Source organism: Stenella coeruleoalba (assembly GCF_951394435.1).
Source record: "Stenella coeruleoalba genome assembly, chromosome: 6".
NCBI lineage: Eukaryota > Metazoa > Chordata > Mammalia > Artiodactyla > Delphinidae > Stenella > Stenella coeruleoalba.
This window is the reverse complement of record NC_137151.1, coordinates 1142499-1169916: the sequence shown is the minus strand read 5'-3', so window position 1 is coordinate 1169916 and position 27418 is coordinate 1142499. Positions and strand designations below refer to the sequence as shown.

At 48.8% G+C, this 27418-nt stretch overlaps 1 protein-coding gene across 1 annotated transcript in view; it reads right to left on the bottom strand.

The window, feature by feature from the left end:
- Positions 1–9533: 9533 nt before the first annotated feature.
- CFAP221 (cilia and flagella associated protein 221) overlaps positions 9534–27418 on the bottom strand; it is a 75884-nt gene continuing 57999 nt past the window's right edge. Inside the window, exons 15-22 of the mRNA XM_079924100.1 lie at positions 26970–27075; positions 25475–25608; positions 23771–23851; positions 22885–22992; positions 22665–22799; positions 17395–17553; positions 15934–16025; positions 9534–9714 (exon numbers count right to left, since the gene is read on the bottom strand). Coding sequence (XP_079780226.1) covers positions 9594–9714; positions 15934–16025; positions 17395–17553; positions 22665–22799; positions 22885–22992; positions 23771–23851; positions 25475–25608; positions 26970–27075 — 936 coding nt within the window. The 3' untranslated portion in view covers positions 9534–9593. The remainder of the gene's footprint in view (positions 9715–15933; positions 16026–17394; positions 17554–22664; positions 22800–22884; positions 22993–23770; positions 23852–25474; positions 25609–26969; positions 27076–27418) is intronic.

Genomic DNA, 27418 nt, shown 5'->3' with positions numbered 1-27418 from the left:
CCAAGGGCACACAGCCATCCTCTCGGGCCATTTCACACTGAGGTGCTGGAGGCTGAACTCTTGGTGGGATATTCTTGCCCAGGACTGGGGTCCAGCATGATTTCCAGGATGATTCATCATGAGTCAGTATTTATTAGGCTGAGTCACTGTGGAGCTAATTGGACTTCCCAAGCCTGTGTCTTTTTTTGTAATAGTAAAATCTTCCATAATTTTTCATTGCCTGAGTAGAGCTGATAAGATTCTACATCCCCTACCAGGGGTGCAATGAATATTTTAGCTGTTTGATTTGTAATGATGAAATTTTGATGCTGACCAAAACTTGAATATAGTATATAGTATACACACAGTCTGGCTTTGCCAACATACCGTAAACATCATTATAAACTCGTACATGCCTTCTTTTTCTTTTCTTTTGTTTTTCTAGCATGCCTCCTATGGCTCTGCAGAGAACTACTGCTTTCTTTCTAGTCCCCAAATTGTCACCAGCTGCTCAGTGGGAGCCCCTTTCAACTGGCTCCTTTATCCTTTAAAATTGCCCTGGATCATTTTGAAAGCACACTTTCTTTCTGGCAACACACTGGTACTCCAGGCCCATCTTAATTATCCTTGCCCTAAGACACAGGATCAGACACTTTCCACGGCTCCTGGCTTCCTTTCGGGGAGCTGTACTTGAGAGCCAAAATCTAGGCGCTTTGGGCGCATGTTAGACCACTCTGCTTGGCCCTGGGAGTGGGTGAGAGCACGGAGGCCACTTTAGGGGCAGGCCCCGAAAAGAGAGATTTTTAACATGTCATGGAATCATACCATTTTAAATTTAACTCCAATTTAATGGACTACTTAAACCTTCTAATATAAAAAAATTTTTGTCTTTTCTTGAATACCAGCTTCCTTATTGCCACAAATACATTTTTTTACTAACTTTAACGTGAATGCTGTCTATTATAATACCGACCCGCGGAGGCCAAATCAGACCCTGGGCCCCTTGCCTAGGCTGCACTGCACAGCCCCCTCTCACTTCTGAGATCCTAGTTTTCCACTGACTGTCCTTCCTTGGTATCTTTTTGACATCAGAAGCTGGTACTTTTGGTGGTGACTGTAGTGGGGACAGTTTGACTGAGTGATATCAGCTCATTGAGGGATAAATGAAATGACTTTATTTTTCCAGTGCTTGCTACCAGCTGTACTCTTCACTGATTCCCTGCTTACTGACAGGGTCCCTTAAGGACACACAGTCCAAATCTATAATTTGTCAGTCAGTATCAGTTACTGGGACAGTATCATTTTGGTTGAGGCTTGTTGTCTGTTTTGAAACTTCAGTTTCATCTTTCACCCAGCCCTGCCCCCATCATGTCAGCACCCTCCCCAGTAAAGACTAGACATGTGGCTCCACTGGCTCTGGTGGGCGCAGAGGCTCTGCACTCTCGCCCACAGCGCTTGTCCTAGGGATTCTTCAGCTGGTGGGAAAGACAGAAAGAGGAAGAACGATGTTTCTTTCCACGACTGCTCACCGGCGGCCCTCCTTCCTGCAGGTCATGATGTGAACAGCCGAGGCTGGTGGTAACCACCTTCCTGTCTCTGCTGTAGCCATCTCGGCTAATCCAGCTGGACTTCTGGCGGTGCTGGAGGTTAAAGGTGCCTCGGCACTGCGAGGCAGGAGGAGATTAGTCTTGGTAAGTCCTCTAGACGTGGGATCCAGGGAAAGGTGCAGAGTAGTTCGCTGGACAGTAATTACAGGACAGGCCCTGGGCATCCTGTGCAGCCTTGCAGTTCAGACGCATCAGCCTGACGCAGAGGGGAGAGCTTCTGGAAGGCCGGGGTGGGAGGGGGAGTAGCAGGGCCACTGGTGCCCCAGGGGTGGCCGGCCGAGCTCCAGGCAGTGGGGACCTGAAGAGTAGCCTGTCCTCAGGTTCAGGTCAACTCTACCATCAGGGAGAGGAAGTGTATCAAAAAGGGCCCACCTTCTGCGGGCCTCTAGCTGGCAAGACATTGAGCTGGGCCTGGGAAGGGCATGTGTGTGTGCGTACACAAGGGCTTGGGGAATCTAAGTATTGTCTGTTGATCTTCTGTATATGCTTCTAGCTCTTTCCTTTGCGTCGCTTCCCCTCTTTTCACAAGGGCTTTAACAAACTTCCCGCAAACAGAGTATCTGAAAAGAAACATCTGTTGAAGACATCACTGTTGGAGAACGTGTCACCAGACCCCCGTGTCCATGTCTTGGCTGAGTCCTGAGATCTGATTCAGCTCCTTGGTGTAAGACACGGACGCCCTCAAACTTCCTCAAGAAAAGAGGGGCTGTTGTGAGGCAGGGCCCTGGTAGCGGGCTGGCTGGGAACTGCTTGGCTCAGGGACTTGAGGGGCTGTCACAGGTGAGAAGAAAGTAAGGAGACTTGAGACTACATGCCACGTGGCTCCTGAACAGTGAAAGCCCCTGAGTCGACAGCGCAGAGCCAGCCTTCATTTCCTGCTTTTGGTGACTGTGCCACAGTAGAGGTTAACATCAGGGGAAGCTGAGTACTGTGTATGCGCGCTCTCCATTCTGGCTTTGCAGCTTTTCCTTAGGTCTAAAATTATTTCAAAGACAACCCTCAGAACGGGAGAAAATATTCGCAAATGAAGCAACTGACAAAGGATTAATCTCCAAAATTTACAAGCAGCTCATGCAGCTCAATAACAAAAAAACAAACGACCCAATCCAAAAATGGGCAGAAGACCTAAACAGACATTTCTCCAAAGAAGATATACAGACTGCCAACAAACACATGAAAGAATGCTCAACATCATTAATCATTAGAGAAATGCAAATCAAAACTACGATGAGGTATCATCTCACACCAGTCAGAATGGCCATCATCAAAAAATCTAGAAACGATAAATGCTGGAGAGGGTGTGGAGAAAAAGGAACACTCTTGCACTGCTGGTGGGAATGTGAATTGGTACAGCCACTATGGAGAACAGTAGGGAGGTTCCTTAAAAAACTACAAATAGAACTACCATATGACCCAGCAATCCCACTACTGGGCATATACCCTGAGAAAACCATAATTCAAAAAGAGTCATGTACCAAAATGTTCATTGCAGCTCTATTTACAATAGCCCGGAGATGGAAACAACCTAAGTGCCCATCATCGGATGAATGGATAAAGAAGATGTGGCACATATATACAATGGAATATTACTCAGCCATAAAAAGATACGAAATTGAGCTATTTGTAATGAGGTGGATAGACCTAGAGTCTGTCATACAGAGTGAAGTAAGTCAGAAAGAGAGAGACAAATACCGTATGCTAACACATATATATGGAATTTAAGAAAAAAAAATGTCATGAAGAACCTAGGGGTAAAACAGGAATAGAGACACAGACCTACTAGAGAATGGACTTGAGGATATGGGGAGGGGGAAGGGTGAGCTGTGACAAAGCGAGAGAGAGGCATGGACATATGTACACTAACAAACGTAAGGTAGATAGCTAGTGGGAAGCAGCCACATAGATCAGCTCGGTGCTTTGTGACCGTCTGGAGGGGTGGGATAGGGAGGGTGGGAGGGTGGGAGGGAGGGAGACGCAAGCGGGAAGAGATATGGGAACATAAAAAAAAAATTATTTCAAAATGAAAAAGAATTTTGAAATTACTGCTGCCTCGGTCCTGCCCTGTGAGTTAAGGGGAGCTCAGATTTCTGAACTCTTGTTTAATGCCAGGTACACTTTTCACATTTCCTAATGTAATCCTCACAGCCCCATGGGAGGCGAGCCCTGGAGCCGGTCGTACGGGGAAAGTGGAAGCTCACAGACACTAAGGAAGCCGTGTGGTTGATGAGAACAGGACCAGGATTCACCTGGGACCAGATGGCTGCCCAGGCCAGTTCCCCCACCGCCCCGCAGGGAGAGCCTGGCGCCAGGGCAGAGGAAGCTAGAGGCGGGACCCAGAGACGCAGGGGCTTGCAGCCCCCCGTGAGGAATCTGGACTTTATCCTGGAGGCCAGTGGGTCGCAGTCTGGGCTGCACATCAGATCCTCCGGAGAGCTCTAGAGATGATTACTGCCTGGGTCCTACCTACCCCAGGAAGTCTGACTCGGCTGTTTCTTGGTTTTGTTTTGTTTTGTTTTTTATATTGGAGTAGAGTTGATTAACAGTGCTGTGTCAGTTTCAGGAGTACAGCAAAGTGATTCAGTTATACATATACATGTATCTAATCTTTTTCAGATTCTTTTCCCATTTAGGTTATTACAGAATATTGAACAGAGTTCCCCGTGCTGTAGAGAAGGTCCTTGTTGGTTATCCATTTTAAGAATAGCAGTGATTCAGCTGTTGTTTTTGAAGCTCTCCAAGTGATTCTGACGTGCAGCCAGCCTATGCGTAAGAACTGGAGTCATGCTGCCACACACGGTCAAAAGGCCTGCTTGCCACTGACCCTTCGCAGGGACTCCTGGGCCCGAGGCGACGCCCTCGCGCCCCAGCTGCTCCCGAGAACCCTTGCAGAGGCCTCACCCTCTTCTCCCAAGCCAGTCTGCGGGCTTCCCACAGGTGGTGAAGCAACTAAGCCCGTGCACCACATCTACTGAGCCTGCACACCTAGAGCCCGCGAGCCACGACTGCTAAGCCTGCGAGCCACAACTACTGAGCCCGCGCACCTAGAGCCCGTGCTCTGCAACGAGAAGCCGCCGCAATGAGAAGCCTGTGCACTGCAATGAAGAGTAGCCCTCGCTCTCCGCAACTAGAGAAAACCCACATGCAGCAACAAAGACCCAATGCAGCCAAAAATAAATAAATAAAATAATTTTTAAAAAATTAATTGAAAAATAGCCTCTTGGTCAACTGTTTGTTTGAAACCTGAAACAGAATGCAAAGTACATGTCTTTGTTGAGGTGTCAGAGGTTCTATGTGCTCTGTAGTGTAACATGATATTTTATGGTTAATTAGCTGCTTAAAACTGATGCTCACTGAAATTCTATTTAAAATTTTTATTTCCTCGATTTTCTTTTACGGGAAACTGCCAGTCTACCTTCTGAGAGTGTTGGTTTGCTGTAGGCCTCTGCTACTATCACAAACAAACCAAAGGAACCCCATGCTCCTCTAAGATATGTGGGTATTCCCTTCCAAAAAGGCAGGGCCTCCCCAAAACACCCCAAACAAGGAAGACAAACTGAGAAATTTACAGTATCCACAGGAAGGGTAATTATCCCTAAAATATGAGGGACTCTTACAAATAAGTAAGAAAAAGATAAACACTTTCTACAATATAGGTAAAAAATCCCTTCATAAAAGAAGAAAAACAACTGATAAACATAGGAAATTTTTTACCATCACTTGTAAACAAAGACGTTTAAAATTCAAACAATGATATGGTCATTTAAAAACCTATCATATTGGTAAAGAAAAAAGCCTGATACCGTAACACGTTGTTCAAGGCATTTGAATGTGCGCATCCTGACCTCTGCTGGTAGGAGGTTTGTTGATGAACTTTCTGGATGGTGGTGAAGCACTATATATTAAAACCTTAAAATGAACATGAACCTAGCATTTATGTGTCTAGGAATTTATCCCAAGGAGACAGTCTGATAAGTTTTCAAGGAATTATGACACAAGGAGGTTTGTTGCAGCGCTACTGGCAACAGCAGAACATTGGAAAGAGGTGATGTGATCATCGGAAGGGCGTGTGAACACACGATGGCACACCCACGAACGAGATACAAAGGCGTATGTCTGTGTCTATACAGCTATGTTCATGCTATACTGCTAAATAAAGTTCTAGAAGATAAAACAATATGATTGAGTTCATATATATATAAGGTATGCGTGTATGAATACATGGCAACACATACAGTTGGCACTCTGTAGCCATAGGCCCTGCATCTTCAGATTCAACCAACCCCGGATGACAAAAAATTTCAGAAAGTTCCAAAGAGCAAAACTTGAATTTGCCGTGCGCTGGCAACTATTTACAAGTCACTTACGTTGTATGAGGTATTATGAGTAATCTAGAGATGACTTAAAGTATCTGGGAAGATGTGCGTAGGTTATGTGCAAATTCTACAGCATTTTATACAGGGACTTGAGCATCCACAGATTTGGGTACTCAGGATGGGGGTGTCCTGGAACCAATCCCCTGTGGATACCGAGTGATGACTGTATGTACGGTTTAACAAAATATAATAGGTGTTTATGGTTTATTGAAACTAACAAACAAATAAATCCTTGGAAGACCACACATCAAAATGTACAAGTTACTGCCTCTGGGTGGTAGGATTATTGTTTTTATTTTATTCTTTATATTTTTCTGTAGTTTCTAACATTTTAATAGTAAAAAAAAGGCTTTATTTTTATTTTTTTCAGTAGAATCTTTTTTAAATCACTGATTTTTTGTTTGTTTTTTGGCCACGCAGCATGCGGGATCTTAGTTCCCCGACCAGGGACTGAACCCGCACCCCCTGCAGTGGAAGTGCGGAGTCTGAACCACTGGACTGCCAGGCAAGTCCCAAAAAAGACTTTTTTTTTTTTTAAAGAGAAAAAGAATTCTAAAAAGGATAACTGGAATTTCAAACTTACAAACCATATGAACTCTGGTGGTTATTTACTTTGCCAAAGTATTCTTCAAAACCACTTCTTGAAGGGTGACGGTTTGCTCGGCTAGTTGGCCCCTGAGCGAGAGGCAAAGAGAAGAATTCACGTGTGCCAAGCGAGTTCACATCGAGCAGCTGGAGAGGTGTCTTCGCACTGGCATCTCATCTAACCCTCACAACTGCCCAGTTACTTAAGATGAGCAATGCAGCTGCAGGCGGCACGGGCGCTAAATGGGCTGCGGCCCCGGGTCTCGCCAGGCTCCAGAGCCTGGGCCTCTGATACTGCATGAAGCTCATTCAGCTACTCATAAGAAACAAACACAGCTCTGAAATCACACGATAAGCAAATGGGAATGCTGGACTCTGTTCTAAAGGTTTATTTGCCAACAACATTTGAGGGAGCGTCGCTATGCATAAAATACACATCTAAACATCTGAAGCATTGGAAACGTGCCCCTTTTGACACGTTCTTAGATCCAAACAGCACGGCAGTTCTGTGCGTCCCGTAGGGTGAACTTTATCCTGGCTGCCTCTTCCTAAGCCATCAAAGCATCCACTTACTTCTCCTTCTTGGTGTCCTTGTAGTTCAACATAGGGAATTCCACCGCCATCATTTCTGGGGTCAGCATGATGTCTATACTCTGCTCACAGAGCTCGCTGAAAAGGAATAAAATCGAGAAATATTGTCGTCATTTAAGAGTTACGCAGTTCTTTCAACATTCCTCCCACCTACTCTTCTGGAATCTACGTTAAAAAGCATAAGGCTGACAAATAGCTTTCTACCAACCCACAGTAGTGGGAATGGTTATTTATAAGCAGAGAATAAAAAGCAGTTTAGAGGGGGCTTCCCTGGTGGCGCAGTGGTTGAGAGTCCGCCTGCCGATGCAGGGGACACGGGTTCGTGCCACGGTGCGGGAAGATCCCACATGCCACGGAACGGCTGGGCCCGTGAGCCATGGCCGCTGAGCCTGCGCGTCCGGAGCCTGTGCTCCGCAACGGGAGAGGCCACGACAGTGAGAGGCCCGCGTACCGAAAAAAGAAAAAAAAAAAGCAGTTTAGAAATGCGGTTACAGAATTCATATTCTCTTCAGGTGCACGTGGAACATTTGCCAATATTGACCATACCTTGGACCATAAGGAGAGCATGAATGTTTCAAAAGATTGAAATCATTCAGAGAATGTTCTATGGCCACATGGAATTCGAACAGAAATCAATAGCAAAGAAGAGTAAAAAAAATCCACGACTGCTTTAAAAATGAAACAGTATATTTCTAACTAACCTATGGGTGAGAGAAGACATCGCAGGGACCGAGGTTATTTTTATCTTGGGCTCTGCGATCCCCTAGAGCAGGGGTCAGCAAACTTTTCCTGTAAAGGCCTCTGCGGGTCGTAGGGTCTCTTATACAACTACTCAGCTCTGCTGTTGCAGCATGAAAGGAATCATGGAAAAACACATCCATGAATGAGTGTGGCTGTATTTCAATAAAACGGTTTGCAAAAGCAGGTGGCAGGCCGGATTCGGCCGTTTGCGGACCCCTGGCCTCGAGCTTGGGTGTTGGATGGTTACAGCTGGGTCCCTGCACATGTGGGTTCCAGCTCCACGAAGCAGCGAGAGAGAGGGCGCAGGAGCCCACTCCATCCTGGCCCTGCCCTCGGGAGGAGATCTCACGGCTGCTCCTGTCCCTTCGGCACAGGCCGAGTGACATGGATGACGTAACTGCAGGGGAGGCTGGGACGGTGAGCCTCCGGTCTCCACAAGTCTATTTCTTTGGAAGGGACAGTTTTTTTGAGAGAGGCCGTCTCTGCTACACTCAGAGAAATGCTCCCAAGATCAACGAAGGCTTCAAAATTTAGAATTAGCAGCAGGAACCCTCTGCTGACAGCGATGCGTAAACAGAGGTGGGCAGAGCAGTTTTCTGTTGGGAAAACACCTTGAAACCCACGGAGTCGTTCTGATCCGTAAGCTTCGCTGAGCAGCGGCTCCGGGCCTCGCGCGAAGCCGGCGCTGTGCGGAGAGCGCCTTCCCCTTAGCGCTTTCCTCACCCCTCAAGAGTGGAAAATAGCAAGACCTTGTTGCGGGTGAGCGAGGCTTTTGCCAGATGCCCATTTAGTGCGCAGTAGATGTCGGTGACCCCCCCCCCCCGCCCGCCGTCGTCCTGGGTGACAACCCCTGAGAAGCAGGTACTACTCTTCCCATTTCAGAGATGAGGGAACCGAGCCCCAGGGGTCCGCGCATCAGTGCTGAATGGGGGAGGGGTCTGCCGAGCATCTCCCCAGCTGTCCCCAGCGCTGACCCTCAAGTAACCGTGTGTCATCCCCGCCCGCCCGGCTACAGTGTCCTCAGGAAACGCCCTCGTGCTCCGGGGTTTGAGTGGCGGACACTCAACCTCCCTGTTCACCCTGGGTTCCAGGCTTCAGGCGCTCAAGTGTCACACTTGGGTGGGGGCAGGTCTCACGAAAACCGACACACGCCTCAGATATTCGGGACTTCACTCACTGATTATCTACAGGGAAAAATGGTCGAGTGGGTACAGCCACAGGAGATTCAAGGATGCATTCCCACTGGATGTTGGATGCTCATCAGTAAAGTCAAGTTTAAGCAGCTTAGTTTGGGGCTGATATTTCTTTTTATTTTCTTCCTTTTTTTTTTTTTTTGTTTGTTTTCGCTCTTTCTTTTAAAATTTCCTTTGTTTTCGTTTTTCTCTTTTTTCTCTTTTTTATTTATCTGGGGGCGCTCTATTTCTTTATGCCCCTCCAAACCCCACCCACCCTTCGAGTACTAACCCCAGTCAAGGCGACTCTGCAGCCTTGGAAGCCCACTCAGCTCCCCCTCCGCTCACCCCTCCCCTGAGCGCCTGCAGCACGGAAAGATCAGCCAGTGTGAGACCTTAGGCTGTTCTCCACCGCGAATCCAGCATCCTATCTAGTTGGGCGTATGGCTGGGTGTTAGCCGTGTCTCGGCCGGGGTGCAAGCTCGGGCACTGGGCGCTCCTTGGAAATCTCTCACAGCACCGGGACTATTTCCGGAAAATAGACATCACGAGAGACCAAAAGTAAAAGAGTACCGTTCGAGGGTCTCCATTCTGTCTTCCTCTGGTAAGGCATCAAGAACGGCAGGGACGTCTATAGGAAGCATGGCTAAATTGAAGGAATCGCAGCTGTGGAAAAATCACACATTTGTAGTCTCGGGGTCTTTACACAATTTCCTAAAGCACTTTCCTTTCCACCACTGGTGTTTTACGCTACTGTTCTGCCCTGCTTCGTTCTTGCAAACCCACTCATGTCTCCCTAGAGGTAAAGGCGGGGCTGCGATAGGTACCAGTCAAACCCAAGAGAATGGGGCCAGAGAAGACACTTCCCGGTGTTACTGTAAATCAACTATACTTCGGTTTTGAGAAAGACCTTTCCCAGAGTTTAGAAACAGAACTGTCAAACTTGTGGTGTCTAAACTTACACTATTTCCCAGGGGTCGGGCTGGTGTGGGGCAGTTAGTTCGCTTTTTTTGTTCTTAATATTTTTTCCCACGTTTATACTCTTCCTTAGCTGTTTATTCCGTTTCAAACCTCCTCCCCACCCCCTTATATATTGTTTGGTATCATGATTTTACAGCTTCATATACAAATTACTGGGTGTTGAGGACATCAAAAGAATTGAGATGGGGAGAAAAGACATTTTGTTATTTTTAAAGTCGGCGGCAGACTTCTGTTTCAAGTTGGTGGAGCAAACACTCACCTTTTAAAAAAATTTCCCCTCTTTTGGGTCTCAACACCTTCTTAACATGCCTCTCAAATGATATTAGAGGAACCCACAACAGCAAAGAGAATAGGAAAAGAGTCACAAATGGATACACTTTTAAGATAATTTTCTGGAATAAGTTTCTAGAAGCTGAGAGGAGTGTTGTCTCATAGAAGAGAGTAAAGAATGACCCACAGCAGGAAACTGACCTCCTCGCAGGCTCTAGAAAGGCTGCAGGCAGAGGGTAAGGCAGGCGGCAGGAACGGAAAGCCAGGAGGTTAATTGAAGCCTCCTTGGTGCGTGCAGATACGTCTTGGAGATAAGTTTCTTCTCCTTGTTTAATAAGCAAAAATGCTTGTTTATTAAAGTGGTTATAGGTGAAGCGATTCTGAAACTATTTATAGAACTATTGACAGTTCTATAAAACTATTGACGTTCTATGAAACTGAGGGAGTGAGTGTGATAGGAGACCAGGGGTTCTCACAGGGCAAAGAAGAGACAGACCACTATGGACCGGGGAAAAGCAAGCAGCAACTCCATGAATGTGGGTTGGGATTACAGGCACCGGTGTGGATTCATGATGTGGAAAATGGGTGTAGGTGTGTGTGTGGGTGCCTACGCGCACATGGACATGTGCATATGTGTGTCGATGTATGCAGTCATGTATTTTTGTATGAATGTGTACATACGTGTGTGTGTGTGCACATATATGTATGCATTTCCCCACGTACACACTCTGGCTTGTCCGCTGAGGAGGCCAAGAGATGACTCCCCCGCTCCACCCCCAGTAATGATGTGTGCACCAGGAACCCAGATTTTGGTCTCTAACACCATTCCTCACTGGAAAGGGACCTGGCTTCCACCACCCAGAGATTAGTCCTATTTACTGACTTGGTGACAGAGAACACAGGTTCTAACGGACAATCCCACTGAGACCTCAGAGCGCGTGTAGCCGAGAGGAGGGTGGGAGAAGGTGGAAGCCTGGACCACTCCCCAGGGGCCAGGGTGGTCTGGAAGACAGAATGGCAACAACCAAGGGTTTTTCATGAGATCAAACTTACCTAATTTTAAAATTCTGAGACCATGTCCTGCTTACTTTTCCATGTCCTCTGGAATTGAAAGGGTGGTGGCAGTGGACGGAGATTGGGGGTTTTGTTTTGCTTTGTTTTGTTTCATGCCTTTCTTGGAAAAGTAAAACGCCGACAGCTCTAAGTCAATTCCTAAGATTATTCTGGAAATTTCAGTTGTCTATAAAACCCCAAAGTCTGGGCACCACTGGATTAGATGACTTCTTTGTCGCTACTTCCTCAGCTTGCATGAAAGTCACAGACACTCAGTAAATTCTCTCTGAATTTATTAATGAGCAAAGAACCCAAGTGAGCTGTTTTGATCATTACGAATGCAAAAATAACTTGCAGTGAATAAACATTAACTAAGGATACTGCTTGGTTTAACAGCAACTCTCAGGGGCAGAAATACAGGGGAAATAGCAGCTAAGAAATAGGTAACCTATTCAAGAAAAATGACCGCAGAGTTGAAATATCATTAGCAGATGTGTAGGAATTTAAAAGGGAATACTATTATAATTCTATAACTCTTTTAGAAATAAAAACATTATCTAGGGTCTTACATCATAGAAATCCATGACAAAGAAATAAAGAATCCTCTCTTGATTTTATAATCTGTGGTGCAATTATGGTTTATTATGAAACAAATTGGCCAACAGAGCACTTGGGCACAGAAGCTGGAGGTAACAAGTCCTAGCTGGGGAGTTTTCTTGTTTAATTCACATTTAATTCACATTTAATTCATGGTTAGTTCAAGCCCAAGGTGACTGCGTTCTGAGTGCCTTTTGAAAGAACAGCCTCGTGAGATTTTTCCAAGAACATTGCTTTGGGAAAAAAAACAGGCTTTTTTTTCTTAATTCCCGAGACCAGTGCTTGCCGACAGCTGGTGGACCCCGGCGTGTCCACTGCCTGCCGTTGCTCGATGTGCGTATTCAGCCTCTGGACGGTACCCACACCAGCTGTGTTTGGTCTGCTGATGACTGCGGTCCATTCGGAAGTGCCCTCACCCCACAGCAAAATGAGGCCGTGTGTCTAGCTGGTGGCGGGCCATCGCCGTATGGTGGCAGCAGAGTTACCGCAAGGTTTAGTGGGTGGGGGAGGGCAGAAGTGGGAAGGGTTACTAAGGATGGGGCTAGATGCACCACTTGAGTCCTTACAACTCACGTGGTCCGTGAGGACCCCTTCACCGTCCCCGTTTCACAGATGAGGAAATGATTGCTCAACGGGCTTCAGTAATAGGTAAATGTGGCCCAGGGAAACAGAGTGGGTGACAGGGCTAGCGGGTTACGAGGCAGGTCTCTCAGACACCAAAGCACTCCTTCTCCCTACAAGGTCACTGTTCCACCCAGCCCTTGATTCTGGAGTTTTCAGATTCTAGAAATATGCTAATGATGTTACCAAACAATTTCGTGTGCCTGACGCACAGCAAGGCCAAGCAACCCGAAACGTCGGAGTCTGGAGCAGAGAAAGGTTCAGGGCCAGCAAGGAGATGAGGTGGTTTGTGCCCCAAAAACCCAGAACTGCCCAGTGGTTTTCAGGCAGGCGTTTTTAAAGGCAAAATTTGGGGTGAGGGCTGCAGGGTGTGTGACCGTCTTCTGTCTGGCTGGTGGGGAGGTACAGACCCCTCCCTATGTCCTCTGCCATGGCTCCTCTCTGAGGTGTACCCAGGTAACAGTATCTGATGCACATTCCTCAGCTGTCTTACAGATGCCGAAACCCGTCAAGCGGAAGTTGACCACTTGACCATGAGCACGTAGCCCCCACACCTGAGGACTGACGATGAAACACCACCCTGTCACCTCACCACCACCCAGAGAGCTGTGCGCGAGCTGATCACACACCCTGCAACGCCCCTCCCTCACCTGGCCTTTAAAAATGCTTCCCTGGAAGCCACCGGGGAGTTGGGGCTTCCTGACCTTTAACTGACTGACTCTTTGCTTGGCGCCTGCAACGAACGCTGCACTTGCCTCCACCGCGAGCCGGTGTCAGTAGACTGGCTTTGCTGTGCACAGGCGAGTGGACCCAAGTTTGGTTCGGTAACATGAACTCACAGAAAAGGAACTAATATTTTCGAGCCCCTACCGTGGGCCAAATCTTGGTCTCATGTTAATCTCCAGGCAGAGGGGGGCAGGAAGCACCGAGGAAATAACCCGAAGGGAACAGCAGGTGGACAAGCCTAGATTCTGCTTCATTCAGGAAGAGCTTTTTGCCTGGCAGTGCAGGAAGAAGTAAAGGTAAGTGTTCCAGGGTCACAAACTGGATTGCAACGATCTCCTCAAATACCCGGGGAGGGGCCGGTGACGGGTGGTACATACGGGGTAGGTGCACATCGGGGTGAGCCTTCCTACCTCTGCTAAAACGAAAATGTCGAGGCTGAGCGGGGTCTTCACAGCAAGCCCGATCGGCTTGTGTTCTGCACGAGAGGACTGGGCCCAGAGAGCTGGCCACAGAGCATGGCCGGGGCCACACAGCTCCGGGAGGCTGCGAGCCATTCTGGTGACGGGGAAGAGCCGGCACTCGCTGGTGGGAGTCAAGGGTGCGTGTCCCTGCCGACCCTGGTTGGCGGCGGTGCTCCGGCAGAGCTGGCCACTCCTGGGCCGTGGCAGGGCTCTGCCCCCACTTGGGCTGGGCCTCACCCTGAATCGAAGGGTTTGAGCAGAATGTCGCTGCTGATGGTCATTGTGTTGGGACACTAGTCACATCTGCTCACCAGCGACTCATTTCACTACGTTTTATAAGGACAATGGGCCAAAGAAGCAAACTCCAGGGCTCAGGAGCAGGTCACTGACCAGGCCGTGTCTTAAAGAAAAGGCATCAGTCTACTTGTTTGAGATCCTAGGGCTCTGGAGAGGTGTTAAATGAGCAAATTAGCAAAAATGTGCTTACTCTAAATTTCCTCCTTCTTTGGTCTAACAATATTCTCATCTACCTGCCCTGTCTCTGTGTGATGACAGCTGTGGGGCCGCCCGGTAGACGGCCAGGCTGGGGCATGGAGAGAGGTGGATCATTTGGGAGTGGATATGGAGGGTGTGGACGGCGAATCTTGGCAACTACAATGTTAAAAATGGACCATGGCTATTTCGGCTGAATTATATGGATTGGTGTCTGCTTTTATTGAAGCATGGCCAACTAGCCACCTGTGACATTGACTTTTTAAAAGTATATCTCAAGAGCTACCATATGATATAGCAATCCCACTCCTGGGCGTGTATCTGAATAAAACTCTTATTCGAAAAGATACATGCATCCCTGTGTTCATAGCAACACTATTTACAATAGCCACGACATGGAAGCAACCTAAGTGTCCATCGACAGATGAATGGATAAAGAAGATGTGGCACATATATACAATGGAATATTACTCAGCCATAAAAAGAGACGAAATTGAGTTATTTGTAGTGAGGTGGATGGACCCAGAGTCTCATACAGAGTGAAGTAAGTCAGCAAGAGAAAAACAAATACCGTATGCTAACACATATATATGGAATCTAAGAAAAAAATGGTCATGAAGAACCTAGGGTCAGGACAGGAATAAAGATGCAGACATACAGAATGGACCTGGGGACACAGGGAGGGAGAAGGGTAAGCTGGGACAAGGTGAGCGAGTGGCATGGACATATATACACTACCAAACGTAAGGTAGATAGCTAGTGGGAAGCAGCCGCATAGCACAGGGAGATCAGCTCGGTGCTCTGTGACCGCCTAGAGGGGTGGGATAGGGAGGGTGGGAGGGAGGGAGACACGAGAAAGAAGAGATATGGTGATATATGTATATGTATAGCTGATTCACTTTGTTATAAAGCAGAAACTAACACACCATTGTAAAGCAATTATACTCCAATAAAGATGTTAAAAAACAAAGATGCGGTACATATATACAATGGCATATTACTCAGGCATAAAAAAGAACAAAATAATGCCATTTGCAGCAACATGGATGGACCTAGAGACTATCATACTAAGTGAAGCAAGTCAGAAAGAAAAAGACAAATGTCATATGATATCACTTATATGTGGAATCTAAAACTGATACTAATGAACTTATTTACAAAACAGAAATAAACTCACAGACCTAGAAAGCAAACTTGTGGTTGCCAGGGGGGAGAGGGGGTGGAGGAAGTGGGTGGAGATGAATCAGGAGTTTGGGATCAAGAGATACACACCACTAATTTATAAAAGTAAACAACAAGGGCCTACTGCATAGCACAGGGAACTATATTCGATATATTGTAATAACCTATTAAGGAAGAGAACGTAAAAAGGAATATATGTATACACACACACACACACACACACGCACATAACTGAGTCACTTTGCTGTACATCCGAAACTAACATAACATTGTAAATCAACTATATTTCAATAAAAGTTAAAAAAATAAAGTATATCTCAATTAAGATAAAGTCAAGATATGACTTTGTACACACCATCATATTCCTCTGGTGAGCAGACTTCCCTCACGATGCACTAAAAGTACGCTTTGACATACTACTGGCAGGTAACTTCTGAGCTTGCAGCCTCTGCACGCTGCAGGGCACACACACCTCCGTGAGGCGACGGGGAGCTGGGCTTACCTCTGCGTCATCTCTGTCTTCGAGGTTTCGGGCAGGGACGAGAGGACCGGGCACTGGAACCTCTTCCAGGTCATCACTCCAGGAATGACATCCTGTAATAGAGCCGGCACAGGGGGACCACATGTAAAGTTCAGGAAAGACTTCCGTTTCATTCAACTGAATATTTTTCAATCCAAGTTGAGCTCCAAAATGTATCATTCCATTAAGTTTAGTAGAACTTTTCTGAGGCTAAAAACGACAGCTGCTCCAGCAACTGCTGCAACAAGGCAACAGGCATTAAGGCAGGGAGGACGGAGAGGCTCCCGCCCCTGTCTTATGTGGCACAGGGGCAACGGCCCTGGTGCTGGAGGACAGGTCTGGCCTTTCCACCCGTTTTGACTACTGTGCATGTGATGCTAATGCAAGATTCAGAGGATGGGTCAGTTCATCAGAGGGCTGTCCAGGCAGGGGTAAGCGCGTGCAAAGGCATGGAAAATGCGAGGAGGGTGCCATCAGGAGAGCACCGAGTGCAGGGCGGGGGACGGGGGTGACAGGAAATGAGGCTGGAGAGGCAGGCTGGTTGTGAAGGGCCTCGTGGGCCAAGCTAATGAGCCTGGAGCTGCTCCCAGGGGCAGCAGGGACCACGGAGGGTTTCCAAACTGGAAAATGACCGGATCGGATTTGTGTGGAAGGAAGGCTTTTCAGGAGGGTGACGGTGCGCTCCTGGGCCCTGGGGTGCAGGACAGGGAGTCACATGGCGCGTGAGGCCAGCCGGTGGGATCCAGGGAGGGCCCAGGGGCGGCTGCCTGCGGGGCTGGGGAAGAGGGAGCAAGCAAGGAGCACGGGGATCAGGCTGGAGTCCTAGAACCAAGAGGCAGGAAGGTGATGCGGGAAGAGGCATGAGGCGGAGCTGGCGGGGCCAGGGCTGAGACAGCCAGCCACCTAAGTTAGGGTTTCATCCCGAGCGGAGGGTGCGGGCCACCCAGGAGGTGCCTGGAGGCTGAGGTCAGGTTGGTTATTTGGGGGAAGAAGGAGATCTCGGGGGCCTCTTCCTCACTGTGCATTTGTCACATCACCACCTTGCCCATTATGACGTTTCTGTCCTTGTTGGGGACCAAACAGAGAGGGGGGGCATCCCACAGGGTTATGGCCGCCACGTGACTGTTTTTCCATGGTTGCAGCGGGGATAAGATGAATATTAGGCATGACCTTCAAGGAAAAAGAGACTAAGAACGTTGAAAAGGGGGCAACGTGAAGCCTGGGAGCTGGGTACGGGCTGATGGGGATGGTGCTGAGTCCCCACCTGCCCCCCTTCAGGGCTGGGGCATGACAGGGTCCACAGCGCCACGGTTACTGTCCTCGTCCTGCAGCTGTGGCAGCAAACCCTCTACTCCTTGGTTCCAGCGGTGACCCTCCCTCCTTGTCCCCTGCCCGTCCCCGCAGCCCAGAGCCAGCTCTGCCGCTGAGCCGGGATGGCTTTACCATGTGATGGAGAAACTGCTTCTGGGTTAGGGGGATGCTGGAGCTGCAGTGGGACTCCTTGGTGAACTTGTATTTGGGGTGGGTGCACAGATGGTAATCCATCGAGGTTTCCACGTAGGTCAGCGGGTGCTTCACGGCAAATAACCCTGGGCTGGGGTTCTGTGGGAGAGACGAAAAACGGGGTCTCTTTTGTTGACCGTTTCCTCCTCTGCCACAGCACAGGCGTCAGCTAAGGCTCCCTTCGGCCCCCCCTCCCCCGGCACGCGCACTCTGACCCCACCTCTGTCAGCCCGTCTGGGAAAGAGAAGCAGGAGAGCAGAGGTGGCTTCAGATGGGCAGTGGTCATGGTCATTCATAAATGTCACTTTTCTGGTTGAAGCGCTTCATTACACACCACGCGGATTCACTTAAAGTATTTGTTTCTGGATTTGATCAATTAGGGGGATTTATTAAATAAGCAAACTGGTTTTAAAAAGCAATGAGCTGCTGGTTTTGGAAACAAGAGAATAGCTTCTAAAAAGTAACTTTAAAGAGAAGACAGGGGCTTCCCAGGTGGCGCAGTGGTTGAGAGTCCTCCTGCTGAGGCAGGGTACACGGGTTCGGGCCCCGGTCCGGGAAGATCCCACATGCCGCGGGGCGGCTGGGCCCGTGAGCCATGGCCGCTGAGCCTGCGCGTCCGGAGCCTGTGCTCCGCAACGGGAGAGGCCACAGCAGTGAGAGGCCCGCATACCACAAAAAAAAAAAAAAAGACAAAGGAGAGGGTGGCATGTGATATATCAGGAAACATCAGCATTTAACATTGTTTTGGTGATGTTTTTAATTCAGGAAGGCTCCATTTGGATGAAGTATCTGGCTTTAAGGGAGTTCCTGTCTTTTACTAATTTTCCAGCAGAACTAATGGAGGCACAGAGCAATTATATCAAAATGTGGAGCCTTTTAATGTTCCTTCTGGGGCCTGTCCAACAAAAACCCAGCTCTTCTCCCAGACAACATAGCTTTTAGCTCCCTTGTGGTTGTTTAATCACAGATGTTTAGGAACCACTAAGTTGAGATTCTGTTCTTTTTGTTTGTTTGAATAATTAAAAAACATTTTTTTTTTAAAAACCCACAGAACTCCACACGACTGACGGGAACCCAGTCTCACCGCCAAGAAACAAATGTCCCCAACAACTTGAAGACGACGTGACAGCACCCAGAGGAGGGCCCGGCTATCGTGCGTGTGATGGAGGCGTCCCGGCCACGAACGCTGGGCTGCCTGTCCTCCAGTCATGCAGGGAGGCTGACTTGCAGCCAGGGCCACGGAGAAGCTCTTGTGACGACGCACGGATGTAAAGGCAGCAGAACAGCAGGGAGGCGATAACCCCTCGAGGGAGTCAGGAGTGGAGTATCTGTGTGTCCACAGCAGCTCTTCTCCCGTCCCTCATAGGGCCGCACGGAATGGGGACAGGGACAGAGGTGAAGGCAAACCTTGGGTCCCCACCCTGACCCAGGTCAGGGCTGGAGGGCTGGGAGGGAACGAGGGGAAAGGTGGGGCGTGGTGAGACAAAGCCGGGGAGACTGAGGATGCAGAGGAAGGCGGGTGTGGGTGGGCAAGTGGGGGACGCGTCCTGCCGCCGCGCAGGGCCCCTTAAATGCCCCAGCGTGCGAGGACGTGCCGGAAGGAGGGGCAAAGGACAGGAGGCAGGGTGAGCACCCAGCTGGAGCTGCCCAGGTGCTCTGGGCACAACTACCTCCCCAGAAATGGGGCGAGGGCCAGAATCTGGAGGCTGCTGGCCTCCGCCACCAGGAGTCACCCCTGTGGTAACAAAGGACAATCGGGACAGCCCCTGGGAAGGGATGCCTCAGGGATTCGGGGCAGGATGACAGAGACCCCAGCTGGGCCTGGTCACAGTGTGACCAAGAGGTGGAGTCACTGATGGGGGAGGGGCTGGCAGTCTCACGGGGACGGGGACGGGGTCAAAGGTGCACAGCACTGGGGTGGGGGGGACACCTGCCGTGTGGCCAACTCTCTGGACCTGCCTTGGGTCAAGTGCAGCGGATGAAATCTTTCTGGAAATGGCCATGCCACCGTCTCTAACAGTTGTCACACCTCACCTCCCCCAGGGTGGCCATCGCTACCAGAGCAGGAGGTCTGAGTGGTCAGCCCGTGACTATTTTAATTTTAATTTCCCTCAGACCACTGCGTGCATATGGGAGCGGCTCACCCAGGCTGGGAGGATTCGTGGTGAAGAGCAAGGGGGCTCGTGCGGGCCCCTCCTACCCCAGGCTCGGGTCTGGGTTTGTGCCTGGGATGGTCACTAACTCTAAACATCACACTGCTTCTTCCTCCTCTTGACTGTCGACCTCACAGTATCTGCTGACTCATTACCCCGTAAGGTAAGGGTCTTGCTCGTGTGCACAGATGCTCCTTCCGGACTTTGAAAATCACATGGTTATTGTTAGTTTGGTTGCGACCTGCAATGATCCACTGATCCACCTATTTCCTGTTTCATCATCTTTAGTTGAGTATTCCAACTCCCCCAAGGTGAAATGAAGGCATTCCCACTCCCATGCTTTCTCGTTCCTTTCTTCCTCTCTTCCACAATTTTACTTTTGTATTATTGAGATCGTCAACATCTGCATTCTGGAACCACACCAAGACCAGTATGCTTTGCTCATAAGTTGTCTCTGCAAGCTGGAAACTGGTAAACAGCATTTATTTTGTCTTAACTGTCTAAGTATGTCGCTCTGCCAGGCCAAGCTGAGGCCTGGATTATAGCTTTCTGGTGAAGGTTCACGATCACGACCTCTGGGTCAGTGACAGAGGGCAGTTCTAGTATCAAGGCAAGATGGATTCTATTTTTAGTTGGCTCTCCCCCTGGAGTTTATAACGGCCTTGCGTTTTGCTTTAGTAGCGCGCCTCTATAAGACCCTCCAGCGTTTCCACGGCCTCAGCTGCACCGTCGGCGCATGGGGTCCACACTGCCCCAGCGTCTTCTCCCCAGAGCCCTCTACCCCATCTCCTGCAGGCAGCGCACAGATATCACCCCAAGACTCCACTGTGGGGCTTCCCCGGTGGCGCAGTGGTTGAGAGTCCGCCTGCCGATGCAGGGGACGCGGGTTCGTGCCCCGGTCCGGGAAGATCCCACATGCCGCGGAGCGGCTGGGCCCGTGAGCCATGGCCGCTGAGCCTGCGCGTCCGGAGCCTGTGCTCCGCAGCGGGAGGGGCCACAACAGTGAGAGGCCCATGTACGGCAAAAAAAACCCAAAAAACAAAAACTTCAACCAAGACTCCACTGCAATGCTCTACTCGTTGCGACCAGCATTGCTTGCCTTTTATTTTTGTTTCTTTTCTTAGGCTTTTCGAATTCTTTCTTTTATAGCCATACTGATGTGTAAGTGATATGCAATAAACTGCCCATGTGAAAAGTATGTAATTTGGTAAATATTGATGTATGTTACATCTGCAAAACCGGTCTCTAGACCAGCTTTCTCACTTGCAGAGTGGTGAGGGGTGGTAGAGGGTGGGTCTGGGGGAGACTGTGAAGACCTGGGGTTTTGCAGGGATACGCTCCTCAGGTAAAATTTCAGCTGGCGATAGGGTGCTGGTGCCAAGTGAAGTCTGAAAATCACTGAGTTAGATGCCCGGTGAGGCCATCCCAGCCCTGACTCTATGTCTGTGAGGGACAGCCCTCCCCCACCCCGCAATGAGACTACCAGAACACGCTGTGTTTGTGTTTGGCCAAAACACAAACAGCACCGCTCCCTGGAGGAAAGCAGCAGAGCTCAGAGGAGTAGCCCCAAGGCAAACAACCAGGAAACAGGCAGGCGTCTGTCCCTGCTCTGCCCTTGGGTGCGACCACCGGCACCTCTGCCCTGTCAGAGATTCAGAGGCTCACGTGTAGATTCTCCCAGAGGAGCCTTTCTCAGGTAGTGTCTGAGGCCCTTCCTCATACTGCGTGCGTGTGCGCGTGTGTGCGTGTGTGTTCGTGTGTGTGTGCGTGTCCTTACAAAACAGACTGTAACTAGGGCGACTACCGTGGCATTTCGCCGATGATTCCGTTCTTACATAGAACCTCCTCAGATTTCCTGTCTGGCCTTTAGTCTCTTAGGGCTTGGGTACTGCATCCTTAAGGATAAGGGGGAAGGGGGTGCCCCTGAGGGCGGGTGACAGGAGGACACACGCAGGGGAGGGGGAAGAACCGGCGGGACCCCACATCGCTGGGAGACTGGACTCAATTTGGTAGAAGACAGGGAATCAGGCGTCGGTGTGGCCGGGCCACGGTGCCCGAAGATGGGATGAAGAATCAACTAGGCGCCGCGGGACGGGGCTGGGGTGACTTTACTTTTTTTCTGTTGTATTTTCATCTTAAAATATATATACAGGGCTTCCCTGGTGGCTCAGTGGTTGAGAGTCCGCCTGCCGATGCAGGGGACATGGGTTCGTGCCCCCGTCCGGGAGGATCCCACATGCCCCGGAGCGGCTGGGCCCGAGAGCCATGGCCGCTGAGCCTGTGCGTCCGGAGCCTGTGCTCCGCAACGGGAGAGGCCACAACAGTGAGAGGCCCGCGTACCACAAAAAAAAAAAAAAAAAAAAAAAAAAAAATTATATATATATATATATATATACACACACACACACATATATACTACCTTTAAAAATTGTGAATCACTGTATTATACACCTGTAACTTACATAATATTGCACAGCAACTATACTTAAAAGAAACACAAAAATACACAGGTGCATATTATAGATAATTAGAAAAGATCATAAAGCTATTGTCATAAAAAAATAAATGCTGGAGTTGTTAAAAGACAAAAACATTGATATTCTCCAAATGATAAAGGCTGGCCAGCAATTTCAAAGGTGAGATGTGGTTTAACCCTTGAAATTCCAAAGAGAGAAAAATATTCCCAATTAGTGCTTCTGTCTTCTTTTTCTCAATGTTTTTTTTAAAAAAACTGAAGTATAGTTGACGTACAATATTGTGTCAGTTTCAGGTATACAGCAAAGTGATTCAGTTTTATATATATATATATATATATATATATATTTTTTTTTTTTTTTTCCCAGATTCTTTTCCCCTACAGGTTATGACAAGACCGTGAGTACAGTTCCCTGTGCTACACAGTCAGTCCTTGCTGCTTATCTTTTTTACGTGCAGTAGTGTGTGTCTGCTAATCCCACACCCCTAGTTTACCCCTCCCCCCTTTCCCCTTCTGCTTTCTTATGAAGTAACTGCTGGATAAAGGGACAGGGAACAATGACTTCTGCTGATGTCACTTACAAAGATATAAAGTGGGTCGTACTCTGGAGCCCGGGCCAAGGCCTCAGGGAGTCGTATGCTCAGGACGGAGGTCTCGCCGGGGAGCTGGGGCGCGGAGTCCTGCTTGGGCAGGGCCATGACGGCGGTGGCTTCGTCCTGGGCCAAGACCAAGGACAGCACGTTAGTCCACGCGCCAGGGCGGCGGGAAGATGGGACGTTCCCGAGGGTGGGGACCTGTCACCTCAGCTCCTGGCTTCAGGGCCCGGGCAAGCTTGTGAGGCCAGTAGCTGGTTGAAGACCTCTGCACAGAGACCGGCTGGTACTTCTTGATCTGGTACAGCTGAGGAACCTGGGGGAGAGAAGGCAGGCGCTCGAAGCCCTTGGGAGGCACTTCCCAGCCGCCTGGGGGTAAAAGGAAGACGAGCGCCACGTTTAAGCAGCAGCTTTGTCAGTGCCGTCCTGGGCCCCGTTCTGGGTCCCAGCACACAGCGGTGTTCACGGTTCCTCGCCCCTGTCTTAGGGCTTAACTCTGCAATACACTGAACACTGGTTCGTCAGTTTAAAACATGCGTATTTCACAAGGACCTACTGGACAGCACGGGGAATTGTACTCAACATTTTGCAATGACCTAAAAGGGAAAAGGATCTGAAAAAGAATAGATGTGTGTGTGTGTAACCGAATCACTGCACTGTGTGCCTGAAACTAACAAGATATTGGGATTCAACTATACTTCAATTAAAAAAAAGAAAAGAAAAAGAAAAGAAAAAGAAATAAAGCATGCATATTTTCAAAAACAGAAGTGGTCATACACAAAGGCTGACTCACTTTTGTTCACTTGTGTCTTTTCTTCAAGTTTCTAACATATGCAGTTCAGACAGCTTCAGATATGCATACTATATGGTATATCCACAAATAAAGACCCTGGTTTCCATAAGCCACATTAGGAAAAGAGAATCTGCTACACTTCGCACGTCGCATAAAATAACATCAGAGCAAAACACACGGTATGCTACGTGGCATAATCCGTCATAGAACGAAACTAATAAAAATAGCGCAGTTCAAATTCAAGACTATTCTGTTCATTTCATAAGAAACCCAATTAACAAAACCACATGACAGGTCTAACCTGCAGACTGAAGAAGGAATAGGCCTGCTTGATTTGAATTTCTGAAGGTTTAATTGGAACAGGTCCAAGGCCACCAGGAGCCTAAAATGGGAAAATTCAAAAAAGTGACACATGATCATCGCGGAGCGAGGGCAGCTATGCTTCTATTTCTCCACATTTTGCACGTTACACGAACAGCTCCTCCCTCTAAGTGACCCTTCCCGTGACCACAGCTGCTGCTTCCTGCGAGTGGCTTGGAGGCAGCGTGGGCCCCCGCCCCCCTTGTCTCTTAGGGTGTGATTCTCAGGACGGCAGCTGAGGCCTCTGTCAAAGGATGCAGCCTAACTTCTCCTCTGCCCACTGCGGCCGCTTCCCTTCCACGGGTGCTAATCCCGGAGCACCACCTCACAAATGTCCTGCAGGCGGATCTGCTGCATCACCCAGAGCCTGCAACAGCGCCCCACCTGTGACAGGCACTCAGTAACGACTACGGCTCACCGAGCTGAGACACCGTCGTCAGACTGATACGATGCAATGCGAATGTGCCACCAATTATGAGACATTTCCCAACCTCAAAGGTGCTGTATATTTTAAAACGTGACCTTAGAATAGGTGAAATACAGTATTTATGGAATGAATTACAAAATTCTTTATGGACAGGAATGCTGAGCATTCTGTTTTTCATCAACCCTGAGCAGTACAGAAATTTCTGCAGCACTAACTCAAGTACCAAGTGAAATGATAAGCTTTGAATTATTAAAAAAACAAAAGACGGGCTCCACAGCACAGTGATAATCCCTTTGCATCCCTATCACTCTTTCCACCCATTAATTATTGAGTATCAGATAATTCTTAGTGCTTGAAAATCTCAGATTTATCATTTCCTAGGAACTAAATATGCTCATCTTTTAAGTCATTTGATTTTCTAATGCGGAAAACACATGGAATTTCTAAAGCCACTCCTGTAATTCTTGAGTAGATTAACCTGCAAGGCTCGAATCATTTTACAGGATGTGAATGGCAAGTTCATTCTTTGAAACCAAAAAACTGTTTTGCTTGTGCCCTTTCACTATCGATTAAAACACACTTTTTATTGCTAACTACGTGAACTTGGGGAACTCGGGCAACATTTCATTACTGGCTCTGTGACCTTGTGTCCCAGGCTCCTTCTCAGCTGTAAGGGGATAAACCTACCATGTAGACTTGTTGAAGATTAAATGAACTGATAGAACTGAAGCGCTTAAGAAACTGCCTGACTCGTGGTCTGGCCACGATCTGAATTATGACGATGCATCATTTGGCTAACTGTCACACTTCTTGCCCCCGAGAGGGAGAGAGGGATGGACCTGTGAGTCCGAGGCTGGCCTGTTAGAGGCTGTGGCCGCCCACCCCCGGCCCCCGCAGACCCCACGCACCCGAGGGCTCGGCTGGGCTGGGCCTGCCTCTCAGTCCTACATCTGCCGCGGCCCTCAGGCCCTGTTCCCCGGCAGTGTGGCAGGGCCCGGCGGCCTCCAGGCTGGGCAGAGCCTGAGCACGGGCATCCCAGGGGCCAGGCAGGGGGCAGCAGGGGCCACCCAGTTTCCCGTTCATCACAATAACTTGGACGCAGGTCTGACTTGGGAGCCTCTAAGGAGGCAGTGGAGGGGCAGAGACGGGGCGGGGCTCCCCTCGGCACCTGCCTGCGACCCTGATGGAGCCTGGGCCACCGCAGCCCTGCACACCCACCAGCTCGTCGGAGCCCTGGGGGGCGCTGTAGGCCGGGAAGGCGAAGGGCAGCACTTGCTGGGGTGACACGGAGAAGCAGCTGCAGTAATCGTCCTGACTGACCCGCGCCGGAAGGTGTCTGGAGGAATTCTCGTCTGCGGGTGAAAAACAAAACAGCGCTTTGGGAGAATCGTAAGGTATTTGTGCGAGACCACCGTCTCTGGTTGTGTGCGTGTGTGCATTTGCCACACACCAGTTACTGGGTCCTTGGCACACACCATTTCAGAAAGAACGTGTGTGTGTACGTGTGTATGTGTGTAGTCTCGTTTTTAGTTTCTCTTTTGTTCTTTACCTCAACCCCTTCTCCGATTTTTTAAAAATTTTATTTTTACTTCCAAAAAACTCTAATTCATAGTGAAGTCTCTCTGATGAATATTCTTTGCCCTTGTCATCAAAGAAAAAGATCAAATTTAAGAAGCACGGAAAGACATTTTACAGGTGTCCATATGTAACTCACAGGTAAATTTTACAATTTTTTTTTTTTTTTCGGTACGTGGGCCTCTCACTGTTGTGGCCTCTCCCATTGCAGGGCACAGGCTCCAGATGCGCAGGCTCAGCGGCCATGGCTCACGGGCCCAGCCGCTCCGCGGCATGTGGGATCTTCCTGGACCGGGGCACGAACCGGCGTCCCCTGCATCGGCAGGCGGACTCTCAACCACTGCGCCACCAGGGAAGCCCTACAATGTTTTTTAAAAGAGTTTCTTTATTAGAAACATCAGCATCAGAGATAAAATAATATAGGAGGAAAAAGGATAATTAAAATGTAATAAAATGTCCTATATTCACAGCAGCACTATTCACAATAGCCAAGACATGGAAGCAACCTAAATGTCCATCGACAGAAGAATGGATAAAGAAGATGTAGTACATATATACAATGCAATATTACTCGGCCATAAAAAAGAATGAAAGAATGCAATTTGTAGCAACATGGATGGACCTAGAGATTATCATACTAAGTGAAGTAAGTCAGAAAAAGAAAGACAAATACCATATGGTATCACTTATATGTGGAATCTAAAATATGACACAAATGAACTTATCTACGACACAGAAAGACTCACAGACATAGAGAACAGACTTGCGGTTGCCAAGGGGGAGGGGGCTGGGGGAGGGAAGGATCAGGAGTTTAGGATCAGCAGATGCAAACTAGTATATAGAGGATGTCTAAACAACAAGGTCCTACTGTAGAGCACAGGGAACTATATTCAATATCCTGGGATAAACCACAATGGAAAAGAATATGAACATATGTGTATAACTGACGGAATCACTGTGCTGTACAGCAGAAATCAATGCAACACTGTAAATCAACTAGACTTCAGTAACACTTTTAAAAATCCAGTACATGTGATTGATGAAGCCGTGCATTTGTACCCAGCTGACTTCCTAACAGAGAAGCCCGCTGCTCAGGACACATGTGGATGGAAGCGCAGCTGTTCGCAGCCGGCTCTACCTTGTGCTATGGACTGTCCTCCGTGACTGAACCTTTTCTTGATGGCGTCTCTGTGCATGTTACGGATCGCAGTCAGCATGTTCAGCAAGCGGCGCTGAATCACGACCTGGAATTAGAAAGAAGAATGATCTCACACTGTTCGTCGGGGCTCAGTTTGGCATTTAGTTTAGCTCAATTTCCTCAACCACAGTCAGGGGCTGAGGCCACGGATCTACGTGAAATTCCCAGGGAGGGTCACAGTGCCCTGGACGAGGCCACGGGCATCGAGGTCTGGGAAGTGCAGACCCGCCTGAACGCAGAGACCCGGCTGTCGTCTGGCCTTGACCCTCCCAATTTATGAGCCCCAGTTTTCTCGTATTTCCAGAGTGGAAGGGTGACTAGTTCTACGGTCTTTCTTCTCGGCATATCTGAGTCGTGACACTGCTGCCATGTTGTTTTCAGAGCTGAAG